General features: G+C 42.7%; 2 protein-coding genes across 2 annotated transcripts in view; one reads left to right on the top strand and one right to left on the bottom strand.

Moving 5' to 3' along the window:
- The window catches only part of SFXN1 (sideroflexin 1), a 25,432-nt gene extending 20,575 nt beyond the window's left edge, over positions 1-4,857 (top strand). The window contains exons 9-11 of the mRNA XM_080555751.1: positions 2,429-2,478; positions 3,156-3,203; positions 4,539-4,857. Of these exons, the coding sequence (XP_080411877.1) occupies positions 2,429-2,478; positions 3,156-3,203; positions 4,539-4,635 (195 nt within the window). The 3' untranslated portion in view covers positions 4,636-4,857. The remainder of the gene's footprint in view (positions 1-2,428; positions 2,479-3,155; positions 3,204-4,538) is intronic.
- Positions 3,263-13,560, bottom strand: KIF20A (kinesin family member 20A). Its single transcript, XM_080555743.1, has 18 exons — positions 13,222-13,560; positions 12,677-12,766; positions 12,426-12,545; positions 11,849-11,987; positions 11,569-11,756; positions 11,338-11,482; positions 10,446-10,649; positions 10,084-10,195; positions 9,919-9,990; positions 9,207-9,350; positions 8,959-9,124; positions 8,547-8,708; positions 7,729-7,868; positions 7,528-7,630; positions 6,681-6,891; positions 6,201-6,292; positions 5,779-5,916; positions 3,263-5,248 (listed from the first exon to the last, which is right to left on the bottom strand). The coding sequence occupies exons 1-18, from the start codon at positions 13,378-13,380 to the stop codon at positions 4,976-4,978; spliced, it is 2,658 nt and encodes an 885-aa protein (XP_080411869.1). The 5' UTR covers positions 13,381-13,560; the 3' UTR covers positions 3,263-4,975.

Raw genomic sequence — 13,560 nt, 5'->3', positions numbered from 1 at the left:
AAACTTCCTCTTATGTCCTTAAAACAAGCTATCTGGGATCTCTTAGTCTGCAACTAAAATATGTATTCAGAGCTGCTACAAAACTAGAACAGAGCTTCTTTTTTTTAAAAAAAAAATCTCTCTTGAATGCATTATGTCTTAAATTAATCCATGCATTCCTAACTTAGCTTTTCATTTATTTCCTTGAAAATGGGCATAGTTAGACTGGGAAAACTGAAAGGTTTGGGGATCTAACAGTAAAAGGAAGCAGTTAGAGAAAAAAAAAAAAAACTGATTCCCCTTTTGGGTTTTGTTGGTTTAATTATCATTTCTCAATTTTCTGTTTGTGCTAACTGCTAAAGATGCCACAAAGTCATCTGGAAGTGAAATCCTAATTTGAAACTGCCTTCTTCTGTAGTTAAATGATTTTTTAACAGACTAAATTCTTCTGTCCTCTTGTATTTCTCTATTTTATCTCTTTGGAAGGATGTGTAGCCTCTGTTTGGGACTTGCTTTACTGTTTTTAAATTGTTCCCTGGGCATCTATTGACCTTCTAGGGTCAGTGTTTTTACTTTACCATCTCTCTTAATTAGTGCAGTCTGGTACAATTCTTGAAAAATAAAGGCTACAAATCAGATCGGGCACCTTGGCAAAATTGTTCCACCAAATGAAATAGATTTTATTTATATTGTCTGCACTAGACATCTATCAGATTAATGACCAACTCAGTTGAAAGCTGAAAATCAGCATCTATTACTATCATGATACTCTTCAAGTCTTTTTAGCTGTAACAAGATGTTTGGGGCTTTTCTGTTATGTATCTCATACTGCAATATTTATCATCCCTCTCCCTTAATTCTCCTCATAGACTGGAGCCATTCAGAGTACCGAGTTTGACTTCCCATCAGTCAGTTTCTTACCACTAGAACTCCCCCAATATATAAAATTTAAAGCCTTTTGAGTAAATTTATCCCAAATGAGAATCAAATGAAGGTATGGTTAGAGGAATGCCAGAACAGTGGAGCACAGCTGAATTCAGTCTTTATCCTTCTTGCTTGCTGTCTCTTTCCACTTATTATCTATTGTTACAGGTTACTGCTGAATTGCACAGCTCTTCCTGCACTCATTTCTGGATTACAGATTGACTCAAGGGAGAAAAAAAAAGAGGAACAATCTCCTACGTCATTTCTTCTCTCAGGCTCTGGAGAAAGTTTAATGCACAGGATTGTTTACCATTTCTCTTATGCTGCTGTGACCTTACTTACTTAGCACCATCTTTATCCTACTGTGCTTTCTACATTTCCTTTTTCTATTTCACATCTCAAGTACTGCCTGGCTTTTTGTTCATGTTCACCAGTTTTCCCTCTGACTTCCACATCTTGAAAACTAATGCCTCTTGCAGAAAAACCATCACGTTTGTTGAGAACATCATCCACTATAACACATTTTTACTCATTATCTATTTTGTTTAAAAATCAATTTGCTGTTATTTTGTAGAAGTTATATGTCCTACTTACTGAAGGCACTGTTCTTATTATAACAAAAAAGCCCAGTACAGCAGAGTTATTTGAGTAGGTCTGGTTTTATTTCATTAGTAATTTCAACTAGAAATCTAACACGGGTTAGGGGAGGAGATTCCTCAATCATTTAGAGACCTACAGGAAAACTGTATTTCTTGGCATGTGTTCAATGTTGAGGAATATAGTAAAAAAAAAAAATCTACATTATGGGTTGCTTTCTCTGCTTAGCCTGCCCCCTTCTTCCACATTTTTCCTTTAATAAAAGGTGTTGAGGTGTTCTCTTGCAGAACTGGAGTGTATTAGACTGTGCGGTAAAGGGGCAAGTTCCTACACATCAAAGCAAATCATAGGACAGGAGGAAGGGTTAAGAGGAATAGACTTTTTTTTCCCTTGGCACCTTCCTTATTTTTGTTTGGCAGTTGCTGTGGTGCACAGAACAAATCTCCTGTTCTGTATTAAAATCATCTGATGTCACCAAAGAGAGCTGTAGCCAGACCTGGATCTGCAAAGGAATACCTAGCCCAAATTCACTGTGCCCTCGAGGCATGGAAGCACATTGCACCAGTATCACCACTCCAGACTTTGACTGTGCTGCTAGCTGTGCAGGATTCACAACTCAGAAAGAAATTGCCCACATACTCAGGTCAGGACGAGTTCATAAATAAAGCCAACAACCTACTAAAGTTTAAGTGACACTCTGAATAACAGTGTATACATATATCACTGGGAATTTTCTTATTGCTTACAAAGGACTGGGATCAGGCTCTCACACCAGAGCTCAGGCTTAAGGAACGCTGGTAATTGTTACCATCATCATGTAAAAGTCTTTCAAGTGCAACCTGTCCCTACAATTCAAGAAAGAGGTTTCCAAGAAAATGGGAAGAAGAAAAGTTGCTCATAGTCACTGTGTACCTTTTATTTTTAACAGAGATTTCCGTGGATGAGCGCTCCCATTCAAGTTGGATTAGTTGGATTCTGGTGAGTGATTTCTTTGGGTTGTCTCTGCTATTTTAAGGTGTAACTGCAGGTTTTTTGGAAAAAGTAGCAATATTTGCACTTTGTGTAAAAAAAAAAAAAACCTATGTATTATAAGGCAGTAAGGACAAGAAGCTGCACAAATGATATATTCCTCCAGTGAACTGAGAATGAGAGTACAGCAGTTGCTTCATTTCTACATCTGTAACTGATAATACCATTAAAAAAAGCAAGCAGTTAGTAATGAAGAAGCTGCCAAGAAAAGAAGGGGCAGGGGGGAAGAAAGGGAGTGACGAGAAAAGGCATGTAGCAGCTTGATTAGAAAAGATGCTTTGCCTGCTATCTCCATAAACAATAATTGGAATCTAATCCTGTCATTTGAATTCTTAAAATGTCTGGTTAATGGAAGGTTTGGTTTGTTGTCTAGCATTTTATGTTGCTATGTACACCAATACAAAGCACTGAAAGGACAAATGAGTTTCATACACATTTTAAGGCTGGTATTGATGCTTTTAAGTACTAGACTGTAGCTAAATGATTTCATAAGATGTAATACAGTGAGAAATAGGGTACATAGCATTTAATGGAACTTTATGTCACTGTCCACGTTTTTTGCCTAGAGAGTTTCAGATTTTCTTTTAGCACCCTAACTATTATAAACCTATTTTTGTTTTCTCTAGTCTTGTGTTTGCAACACCCCTGTGTTGTGCACTGTTTCCTCAAAAAAGGTACGTATTCCTCTTAGGTTATTTTTTCTTTAATGTTACACTCCCAGATGCATGCAAGATACTGCAAAGAGACACAAACAAATTGTCATTGCTTCCCAGAGCATACAGTCTCAATTCCCATATAACAAATGTGATAAAAATGAGAATATTCATAAAAGTAATAGTTATGTTACTCATCAGTAATACATAGTTGAATTGGGCTCACTCATTTACAAACTGCTAGCAGTTTCAGAGATGCAGTGAAGTAGGGATACAGAGCAAGAAGAGAGGTTTGGGTGAGTAGTTTAACCGTGGCATTTCAAGCTGGAAACTTCCCTGGTTATAGAGAACAGCACTTGACTGTGTGTGCTTACTTGCAATTTGATTGTTTTTCCAGAAAGAATTTCTCTTCAATACAAAAAGAGCTCAGTACTCAAAACTCTTAGAGAAAATATTTGTTATAGTTGAGATCAGAATGAAACATGGATGGGTTACCTTCAACTGAAGTTAAGTCAAATTGCAGGATGTACTATAAACAGGGTCTTAAATTCAACTAACCTGTCCCTCTCTCATTATTAGTGGTTGTCAGAATTACTACAGTAAGTTGACAAGCTGCTAAATGTTTAAAAGATGCCAGCTGGAGCTAAGTTGGTTAAAATAGTGAACATTTGTAGTTCTTAACTTCCAAAAAAAACCACTTAGTTCTCATCTGATTTAACTGAATATCAAAAAGCACATAATACTGTCTGTTTCCTTGCCTGGCATAGCAAAGAACTGTGGTTAAAAAAAAGCATCACAAGGCTACTTGGAGATGACTTGTTTCACTAGCTTGTCAACTAGCATAGAACTGTCACAGTACCACTGTACTGTGGAACAGTTCTTGATTCTAACCAAGACTCTCAGTTTTACAGGAAGATTAGATCTCAAACTGTGCTTAGGAAATTGCAGCTATCTACATGACCTGGCAACTGAATTCACTTGACTGTGAGATGGCTCTTACAAAAATAAACATTTTATTGAACTGAATAAAGTCAGGCAGTAAGTTAAATAGGTAAATACATTATACTTAAACATCTTTAGGAAAGGAAGTTTCTAGTGCCAGCAACAACCTTAAGCAACTAAGTAGATTCCTACCCTCCTGAGAGTAGGAAATTAGCTGTTTCTTGACAGAATATCTCTATTGCCTTTTAACTGGAGGTTGATTTGCCCCTGTTCTGTGGAGTGGTTTTTCATAAAAAGTTCAAAAAATCTGAACTTTTTTCACAATCCCAGGAATTTTAAACAGATGCATCATCTATCTTACTTGAGATTCAAGTGCTTGTTATATATAACCATCTTACTGTTTCTTTTGCTCAGTTCTATGTCTGTAACACGCTTGGAACCAGAATTGCAAGCCAAGATCCAAGAGAATTACCCTGAACTAGAACGCGTATACTTTAATAAAGGACTATAATTCAAGGAGGGGAGAATATCTGTCAAGGAGGACCTTGTGAACTTATTTTTGAATTGTGTTGAAAAGGAGAATTCACTTTTAACTGATCCTTTTGTTAAACAACTTTGATCATCTGCATTATTTTACATTTTAAAACTTTCCTTGGTGTAGTGTTTAAATTACAAAAGGTCATTTTGTCCACTTTGGTATTGATTAAAAGTTTAACCATACATATCCAAAAAATGTTTACATAAGCTCTCAAGCAGCTACAATAATAAACAAGCACATAAAGGAGAATACTATTACATTGGATTTGCCACCTGTTCCAGTAACAATGGGGCAGGGATCTTTTTCTGAGAAGTCATAGAGCAACTGAACGAAGTTGCCATCCTCTGCCAGCAACAGGACGGGTAGCTGAACGTGTCAGGAGGTTTTGCAGGAAGGGCTTTTTACCAGGAGGTTGGTTAGGTTGTAGGTTTTCCCTGTTGGCACAGAACCTTTTCTTTAAGGTAGACATTGGAGGAGCCTGGAGCTTCTGCACAGTGTGGTACTGCTCAGCAATACAGGCTGCTTTCTTCCGCAGATCCAATTTTACCAGCATCATGTTGTTCTGCAGTTCTGCCAGTGTTTGGTCCTGAAAAAGGAAAGATATTTATATATTATATATTTCTAAAGTGTGACAAGCCTAACTCCTTAGTTACTATGAACTGAAGAGGATAAACTGCCTTTGCTGAAGTTCACTAACCAGCGCGGCCATACATAAAGGCTTTTCCTGTCACCGGTATAGCAGTACAATAACAAAATAGAAACAGTAAGGCTAAGAAAAAACCAAATCCATCCTGCTGCAAACATGTTGCCATAGCAGCTATGATGGAGTGCAGTAGATAAAGGAATGAGAACTCTGGATTCTCCTACTGATGCAGACCTGGTGCAGACTGACAAGTGACTGAACAGGACAGTTAGGGTCTCCTTTAGAGAGTTAAATACGCTGCCTGACTCAGCCACTGGAAGGTTAGCAGTATAGCTCCCCTAATATAATAGACAGTATGTGCCTAGAGGATACGTCATTTATATTTTTAGCTACAAGAACTTAGGTTTATCTGCTGATTATGTCAAAGTGCATAAATTAAGTCCCCTTGCACCTGCAACAAAACAGAACATTACCTGTCTAGCCAGAATGTCATCACATGTACAGAGGGTTTCTCGAAGTTTCCCAGCACTTGTGCTGTGGCAGCATGCCCTCTCTGCAGACTGAAGAGACTCCCCAAGTTTTTGTAATTCCAAACGCAGCAATCTCACATTCTACAGGAGGGAAAAAATTAACAGCTAGCTTTAACATCCTTCTAGAAAGAGAGCCACTCTGAGGGGTAATCCAGACATGCAATATCAAAGGAGATTCATCTGAGTAAGGTGCACTGGGATCACAAACACCAACACCTTCTATATCTATGGTAAAGGTTTGTTTTCACAGACCCCTTGCTATCAACCATTCATTTAAAAACCTGGAGACAGCAGCTCCAAATGGTTTTAAATTGGCAACCTCTTTGCCCTGCAAGAGTTCCCTTCTGTAAAAGAGATGGAGTTACCTTCTGTCCATCCTCCAGCTTCCTGTCTACATCCGCAGTAATGGGTTTGGCAGAGGGAGGTGGCTCCAGTAATTTCTGGTACTTGCGCAGCTCTAGGAATATAGAAGATGTAGTGAGCAACAGTTCATCCATAAGCTTCAGTTTTTCTTAAGTCTAGACTCCCCTTCAGACAAGCTACCACAGGCAAGCTGAGAAGAGCTTTCAGTTTGTGCAGACATGCACAAACATTCCAGGCTTTTCCCTTTCAGTTAAGCAAAGGGACTCAACATTTTGAACAGGGAAACGATCCTGCCCTGAAGTGCATCATGTTAAAAAAAATGAAAAGTCCTTCCTGTCCATCCATCAAGTTATTCCTATCTTCTACAAGTACAGTGGTTACAGAATGTCTGAATCCAATGTACCTTGCTGAAAAAGCATCTCTAACCCTCTGTAAGGATTGCTTGTGCATAATTCAGAGCAAGTGCAGCATCACTGCCTTACCTGCTGTTGTTGTATTCAGCTCCATTTGACATTGCTCCAGTTTGGCTTTAGTATCTAGCAGCTCCTGTTGCAGAGCACACGAGGCAGCCACTCGCTTTGATCGACGCAAGCCTTGCTGCCCTGAGTCCTTTTGCATAACATCCAAGTTCTCCAATTTTTGTTTTGCCACCTGCAGAGCAGCTTGGAGCTCCTCAATCTTCTCATCACGCTCCTTAAAGCAAATTTATTCAAAGGTTAAAAAAGATTTTCGTAATACAGCTTTTGCTCCCTGATCTTTTCAGTGTCTTTTTTCCAGGAGACATTCTCAATAATTCACTTCCCATATTGAACCCAGCAATTAATGTCCTTTAAGTGACGAGAGTGAATCCGTTTTTCCTGAGAGCGTAAACCACTTTTTCCAGCCTGTTAGCACGTTTTGGAGAGTTGGCATCTTCAGAGAGGCCTGAAGCAAGTCCCAGAGGCCATTCATACTATGAAAAATAGGGACAGGCTCATACTCATCACAACTACAATTAATTTAAGTTCTGTGAACTTCTCTTATCTGAAAATTGCAAAGCAAGCAACTAGCAAAAAGAGTAAAGGGGGAAAGTATAATGTTGAACAAATCAGGGAATAAAAACGTTTACACATTAGCTTCCAGATTAAGGGCCAAAAATCTGAAAGCCCAATGAACTACATAATAGGCAAGAAATGAAAATTGTGGATCAAGTTATCAAGTAATAGCACAACAGAAAGCAAAATCCTTCTTCTCAGCCTGCATAACAGTCACCTTCTTGGACTCAAGTACTCAAGTCCTCTTTCAAGCCACTGCCAGTTTCCTGATGCCATTCCATTCCTCTGAACAAACCTGGATCTCCTCCTGGTAGTAGTCAGTCAGCGACTCCTTCAGGTTATTAAGCTTGTCCTCATACAGTTCCTCCAACAGCTCCTTCTGGGCATCAACATGTTGGCTACAAAGAGAATGGGCAACTATATGCATCTCGATCTGGCAGTCCTTGGTGCTGCAGCACACCCTGAACAAAGGGAGGGTGACCCACATAAGCTGTACCTGCACCACTGCTCCTTCTGTTGTATGTGCTCCAGCATCTCGTTGCAGATCTCCTCACGGAGACGCATTTCTAGTTGCAGCTTCTCCTGCCGCTCTTGCACCAGCAGTTCTCGTGCAGCTTCTACTACACGCAGTAAGTCCTGTAAGAAGAAAAAACACTCTTGCTCATACTGCACAACAGAACTAAGACCTAGAAGAAACTAGCTGGTCCCATATCTGTAGGCTGGGGTGATCTCGGTTTCAAATGCTTTTAGTCACTTGGAAAAAAGTTGTCAGGTTTGCTCTTAATTCATTTCCCATGGGATGGTTTAAACAACAGTGTGCTCCAGATGGAGCTATCTCCTTAGCAGCTTCCTCTACTGCACTGCCCAAGGCTGCACCTGCTTTTGCTGCCTTGACACATTACAACTTAAGTCTCTGTAGATATGCATCTTCCATCCCCCCTTGATCTTTCAGCTATTCTAGGTGCCCTCTTTGAGTATTCAGGAAGTTTGATTGTTTTTCCTCAAGTTAGCCATCTGTTTTGCTAATTCTCTGATCAAAATTTCCCTTAGAGATTATGGGTCTGCATCTGAGCTCTTACTGTCCTTATTCTACAGGTGGCAAAGCGTTCAAAATTAAGCATGTACTTCACATGTAGAGCAACTGTGGAGCGTCTTCCTCACGGATTCCCAATTTCCAGTGGTTTAAGGTCCCATATCCTTCTAAGGTTCTGTCATCTCTTACAGTGCTGAGTTCCAGACCCACCTCCCAGGCCAAAGCTAAGTCATGCTCTTGCTCTTCCATCTATAAAAGTTACAGAATAAATCACAACCCACCTCCTTCTCATACATGGAGACATCTGCTTCATCTTCACTATCCTCTGATTCCAGTTCTTCCTTTGCCACTGCCTCTGGACCCTGGCTGGTTCTCCTGCTGTGCTCTTTGATGATTGACTGTATGGATGGCAGTCCCACCTTTGTAGGAGGAGCCTGAACAAGCTGAAAGGGAAAAGAATATTATTACTAGTACACAAAGCCTAGAAAGCATGTAGTCTTTAAACATGGTACTTCTCTGCAACTTGTTAAACTTTTCAACATAGTAGAAGCTGTAGTTACTGTGGAGGTAAGAATCCACTATAAAAGCAGAGGGAAGAAATGCGTTTTCCCCGCCTTGTGATGGGAAGGGACTCGTTCTCACAGAAGCAGGAGGTATCCTGAGCATGTCACAAAGCTCGTTTGTTTTACTTACCTGGCTGGCAATGGCTGAGAACTTGGCTACATACAGAGTTTCATCATACGTAGATGCACACTGATTAATGTTGACAATCATGCAAGAGCGCCCACGTCCAGTGAAAAAACCCTGGAATACACGGGTTAGCTTGCTGTCCCGGAAGGGAACCACGATCTGCTTCAATCTATGGGGAGAGACAAGAGTGAGCCCATGGGAAAGCTGAAAAAGCCTCCTCACACCCTCCCTGCAAAATTCCAGATGCTCACTTGGACTGCTGGTTCTGACGGAGGGCAGCGATGCAGCGCCCCAGGGTATGGAGGGAAGTATTAATGTTGTTCGCTTCTTTCATTCGGTCCCCGCTTTTCTGGTTTTTGCAGCGCTCTGACCCCGCAAGGTCACACAGGGAGAGCCTGAAGAAAACACAGATGGTATCACCAGAGCTGCTAGGTTTGTCCTGTTCTCACCAGATTTACAGTTCAGTCACCTTGCAATCACCTACCCTGCTCACCCTCCCAGCTCCCTCAGGAGGGCAGAGAAAGCTCCTTTAGGGAAAATTTGGGCTATTTCTGGACAGAAGGACCTACCCCAAATATGAGGGTTAAACAAGATAACACTAATACAGGCTTAGCAATGACACATTCAAAGATCCTCTGCCAGTCCCCATGACAGCCACTTCCCAGCCACTGATCCAATTCATTTCCATATAACTACATCTGAGGAACAGGCAGCAGCAGTCAGATCAGCCCCACCAGAAGGGCAAGGTTACTCATGTTTACCTTCAAAGAGGCTGGGAAATCTCAAGTTGCACTTGGCAGTACTCCTCACAAATTCCTCCACACTATCAGCTGCAGGCCTTAGGAGCAGAAACATTCGCTCCTCCCAAGTGCCTCCAAAAAGACCTTCCTTAAAATACTTCTGATATCCCAGATCCATAGCAGTTAAGACAGGAAAAAAAATCCTAGAAAGCATGAAACTCACTCGCTGATTTTGGGAACAATTTCACTGCCACCTCCTTGCAAGTGCAGAATCCGAATGGAGAAGACACTGTGACTGTAAAGAAATATGCAGATATTTAAAAAAGGAAATGCAATATTTAGAAGTTCCTCAGAACTGTATGTCTGTTAAAAACATCCCATCCCAGACCTGCGACTGGAGTTCTGGTTCATGTGGGTGCTAGCAAAACTCTGGTTTTTCCGACCCAGTTTCAGGAGCTTCCAGGCCTCATCAGCATCACAGACATTGATCCAGTTTAGATCTGGAAAACCAGGCATGCATTGAGCAAGGCAGTTAAGAGACTAACATTTTCCTGGTACTAATAAAAGTTTATGTTCCCCTTATGCGAACATGATGCCTGGGCATCAAAGACTTCTGAGGGGCTATAGAGGACATCATGCTCCCCAACAGGTCACTGCTAAGCCACCCACTCAGTCCTTAAGTCTCCCACACGTGTGACCTACCAGGGCCCATTTAGTGGACCCCTGTAAATATCTTTCAGTTAAATGTACCTTTCACATAGGGGTTGCCAGTCTGGTCTTCACAGAGCCGCAGTGTCTGCCTCTTGCGGTTCTGCCCAGGTGGAGTTGGTTCTAACAAGTCGTAGATAAACTCATTGTAAATCTCAAAGAAGGAGACCCAGATGGAAAACTGCACATCTCCCGTGGTGGTGGAGAGTGAAACACGATCCAGGTCAGCCCAGCGAGGGCCCAGTTCTGGGCAGGAGGGAAGAAAAAAGAAATGATTGCAGCCTTTCACTGGTTCAACCTGAATGGTTCAGGTCAAGGCTGAGGTGTCTTTCTTAATCAGGAACACAATCCCAGACTGACATCTATTCTATGTACATCCTCCCATTTGGACCTACATTAATGCCTATGTCCAGCCAGACAGCCTAAGGTTCCCTTTAACAGTATTTTCCTGTGTATGTAAGGATTTATGTACTTGTTCTGTACTCAAGAAGCACAGGATACTGCAAGACAGGACTCTTCCCAGCATAAATGAAGTTTTAGTCCTTGTTATCTCAATCATGCCCTGCTTTTGGATACCTCAGCTAGTAGTTCCTGTTTCTGCATTTGATAATCTGGCACAAGTGCTCAGTGCAACATACCACTTCAGCACTGTGCTTTCCGGAAACCTCCACAGCATGGCATTCATCTGCCCCATAACCACATCTCATGAATCAAGTGAGTGTCAAGTAACTTTTCATTTCACAAGATTTAGTTATTAAGTAGCAGTGAATCTTCATATATTGATAAGACAAAGTTCTTCAGCCCAGAGGTCCTCATCTTTCAAAGGGAAAATCAGGTACTTACAGCACCTTTGCTCCCTCATCCCACAACAAAGCATCCAAATAGCTATTGCCCTTTCTTCCCCATCCTCCAACAAGCAGCAGGTAGTACATACCTTCTGTCTGGCTGATGTCTGAATGGCTGGTAAGGTGGCTAGATGAAGAGAGGCCGGCAACTCCACTGTCAAAGCTGCCACTGGTGGTGGCCTGGAGCTGAGATTCAGCACTATGACTCCTTTTTAATGGCGTTAACAGCTCCTCCTGCAAGGAACCAAAGAACATGACCATGTAGTACAACAACATCCTTTCCTTATGATTATTAAGCCTCCTAGAAGCGACACGCTTACCTCCCACAGGCCCCCTCGCAGTATGGTTTGTTTCTTGGTCTCTTCCTGCCGAACCTGCCTGCTGTCCAGCCAGATCACCTCATTGGAGAGCGAAGGCTTCAGGTCCATGGCTTGGTACAGCCGGTCCCCCACACTATTGAAGATGACTGCTAAGGAGCGAGGCAGAATCCCACCATCTTTGATGCTACCTGAAGCAACAGCAGCAGGAAGCTGAGGATTCAACATGAATGTAGAAGCACAGAACTACCTCCATAGGCTAGTAACCTCACACTCTCCTTACCTTGAATGGTGTGAGTTTTCCCTGAATTGGTGATCCCGTAGGTGTAAACCAGCCAGTTCTGCCCATCCAGTACATCCTTTACCACCTGTTTCATTGTCTCATCAAAGAACAGTTTCTGCCCCACATCTGGTCCAAAAATCTGAAGCAAAACACATGAAAAATGGCCTCATGTAAGTATTTTCTACATTTTGAATGCAGGTGATTGTTCAGTAACATTCCTTAGTTCCCCTTCCTTGTCCCCTACATTATGAACAACCCCACTAGTAATTCCAGTCCAAGCCCTCTACAAAAACAAGCTGTCACTTGCTTAATCTAGTAATATCCAATATTATTATCCAATATCACAGCCTCTAGCATGTTTATAGCTTCATGAGGAAAAAAAAGAGTTTGGCATTTGCTTCTGAAAAGGTTGGCAGGATCAAATTTAAAAAAAGAAAATTAAGAAAACAGCAACAAAAACAAGTATATAAAACCGTACAAGAGAACATGGTTCACGAAGGTATTGCTATGTATTAGTAAGCCTGCAATACTGGTTTAAGCTCAAAAATCTTCCAGATTGTTTGTCCCAGTTACCTACCTGAGTGAAAGAGAACCTATGTGCTGCTTGTCCCACTCCACGTTCTGTGCTCCGCATGGTGAAGGAGTCCTTGGGGGCTCTTAGAAGAAGGGTCTCTGAATTCTCAATGCAGACACAACCCTGAAAGAACAAATAAAATCCATCATTTCAATGGCTCACAAGATGCCGTGGCATAGACAGCAAAGGAAGACAGCTTCTCCCAGCAGGTACACAGGCACCTAGCTCAGAGACTGCTTCATTCAGCATCTCACCTGGTCTTCCCCTTTCTCCAGCTCTGTAGATTTCAGAGGTCGAACTCTCAGATACACCTTTAACTTCCCATTAATATCTTCAACAGCAGCCTGCAAAATCAGCACAGATTAAGCACGCTAGCCAGAGAGGTAGTGCACAGCTGTGTGGATAACACTCAGCTGCACTGACTTAGTGCTCAGTAGCTAATGGGTGCTTCACTGGTGTCAAGATCAGCAACAGCAGAAGATTAAGCCTTCTTGTGCATTTCCACATGCAGCAACGTCTTCTTTTTGTTTATGTAGTGAACCAGACCAAGAACCCAAAGACCTGACACCAAGACCAGCGCCACAGATAAGCACCTCACTAGGAGGCACCACGCTAACCACAGCTTTCACAAGCGCACTGCTCAGAACAGCAGCAGTTCCCCCCCAGGCCAACACTTCATTCCAGGCTCTTCTGAAGCGTCCCTGTTGGCCCTGCACCACAGCCCCTGCGCGCTGCGTGTGAGATATTGCACCCAGACGTTAAAACAGTCCTGCATACACCAGAGGAGCTCCAGCCTCACCTGCTGCGAGCCCTCGAGGTTGGGCGAGATGGCAGAGAACTCCGACAGCAGGGCCTTGCGCACGTCGGCCCCAAACCCCGCTGCGGTGGACTCGAGAACGGGCGAGGCCGCGGCCTCGTCGTCGGAGAAGAGCCCCGGGGAGGCGAGGGCTTGCGCCATGGCGGCTCGGGCGGCCGCTGCGGAGCGGGGGTGTGCCGATGGGACCGCCGCCGGCTCCCCTCGCACTGGCCCTAACGAGGGGGCTTCTCCGCACGCACGTTACCGCCGGTGCCCGCCGCGGGAGGGCCCAGCTTCGTGCCCGGCCCCGCAGGCGCAGCACTGACCACCACCCCTCCAGCC

This window comes from Anser brachyrhynchus (assembly GCF_964034855.1).
Source record: "Anser brachyrhynchus genome assembly, chromosome: 14".
Lineage (NCBI taxonomy): Eukaryota > Metazoa > Chordata > Aves > Anseriformes > Anatidae > Anser > Anser brachyrhynchus.
The sequence above is the reverse complement of the archived record's forward strand: the minus strand, read 5'-3'. Positions and strand labels throughout refer to the sequence as shown.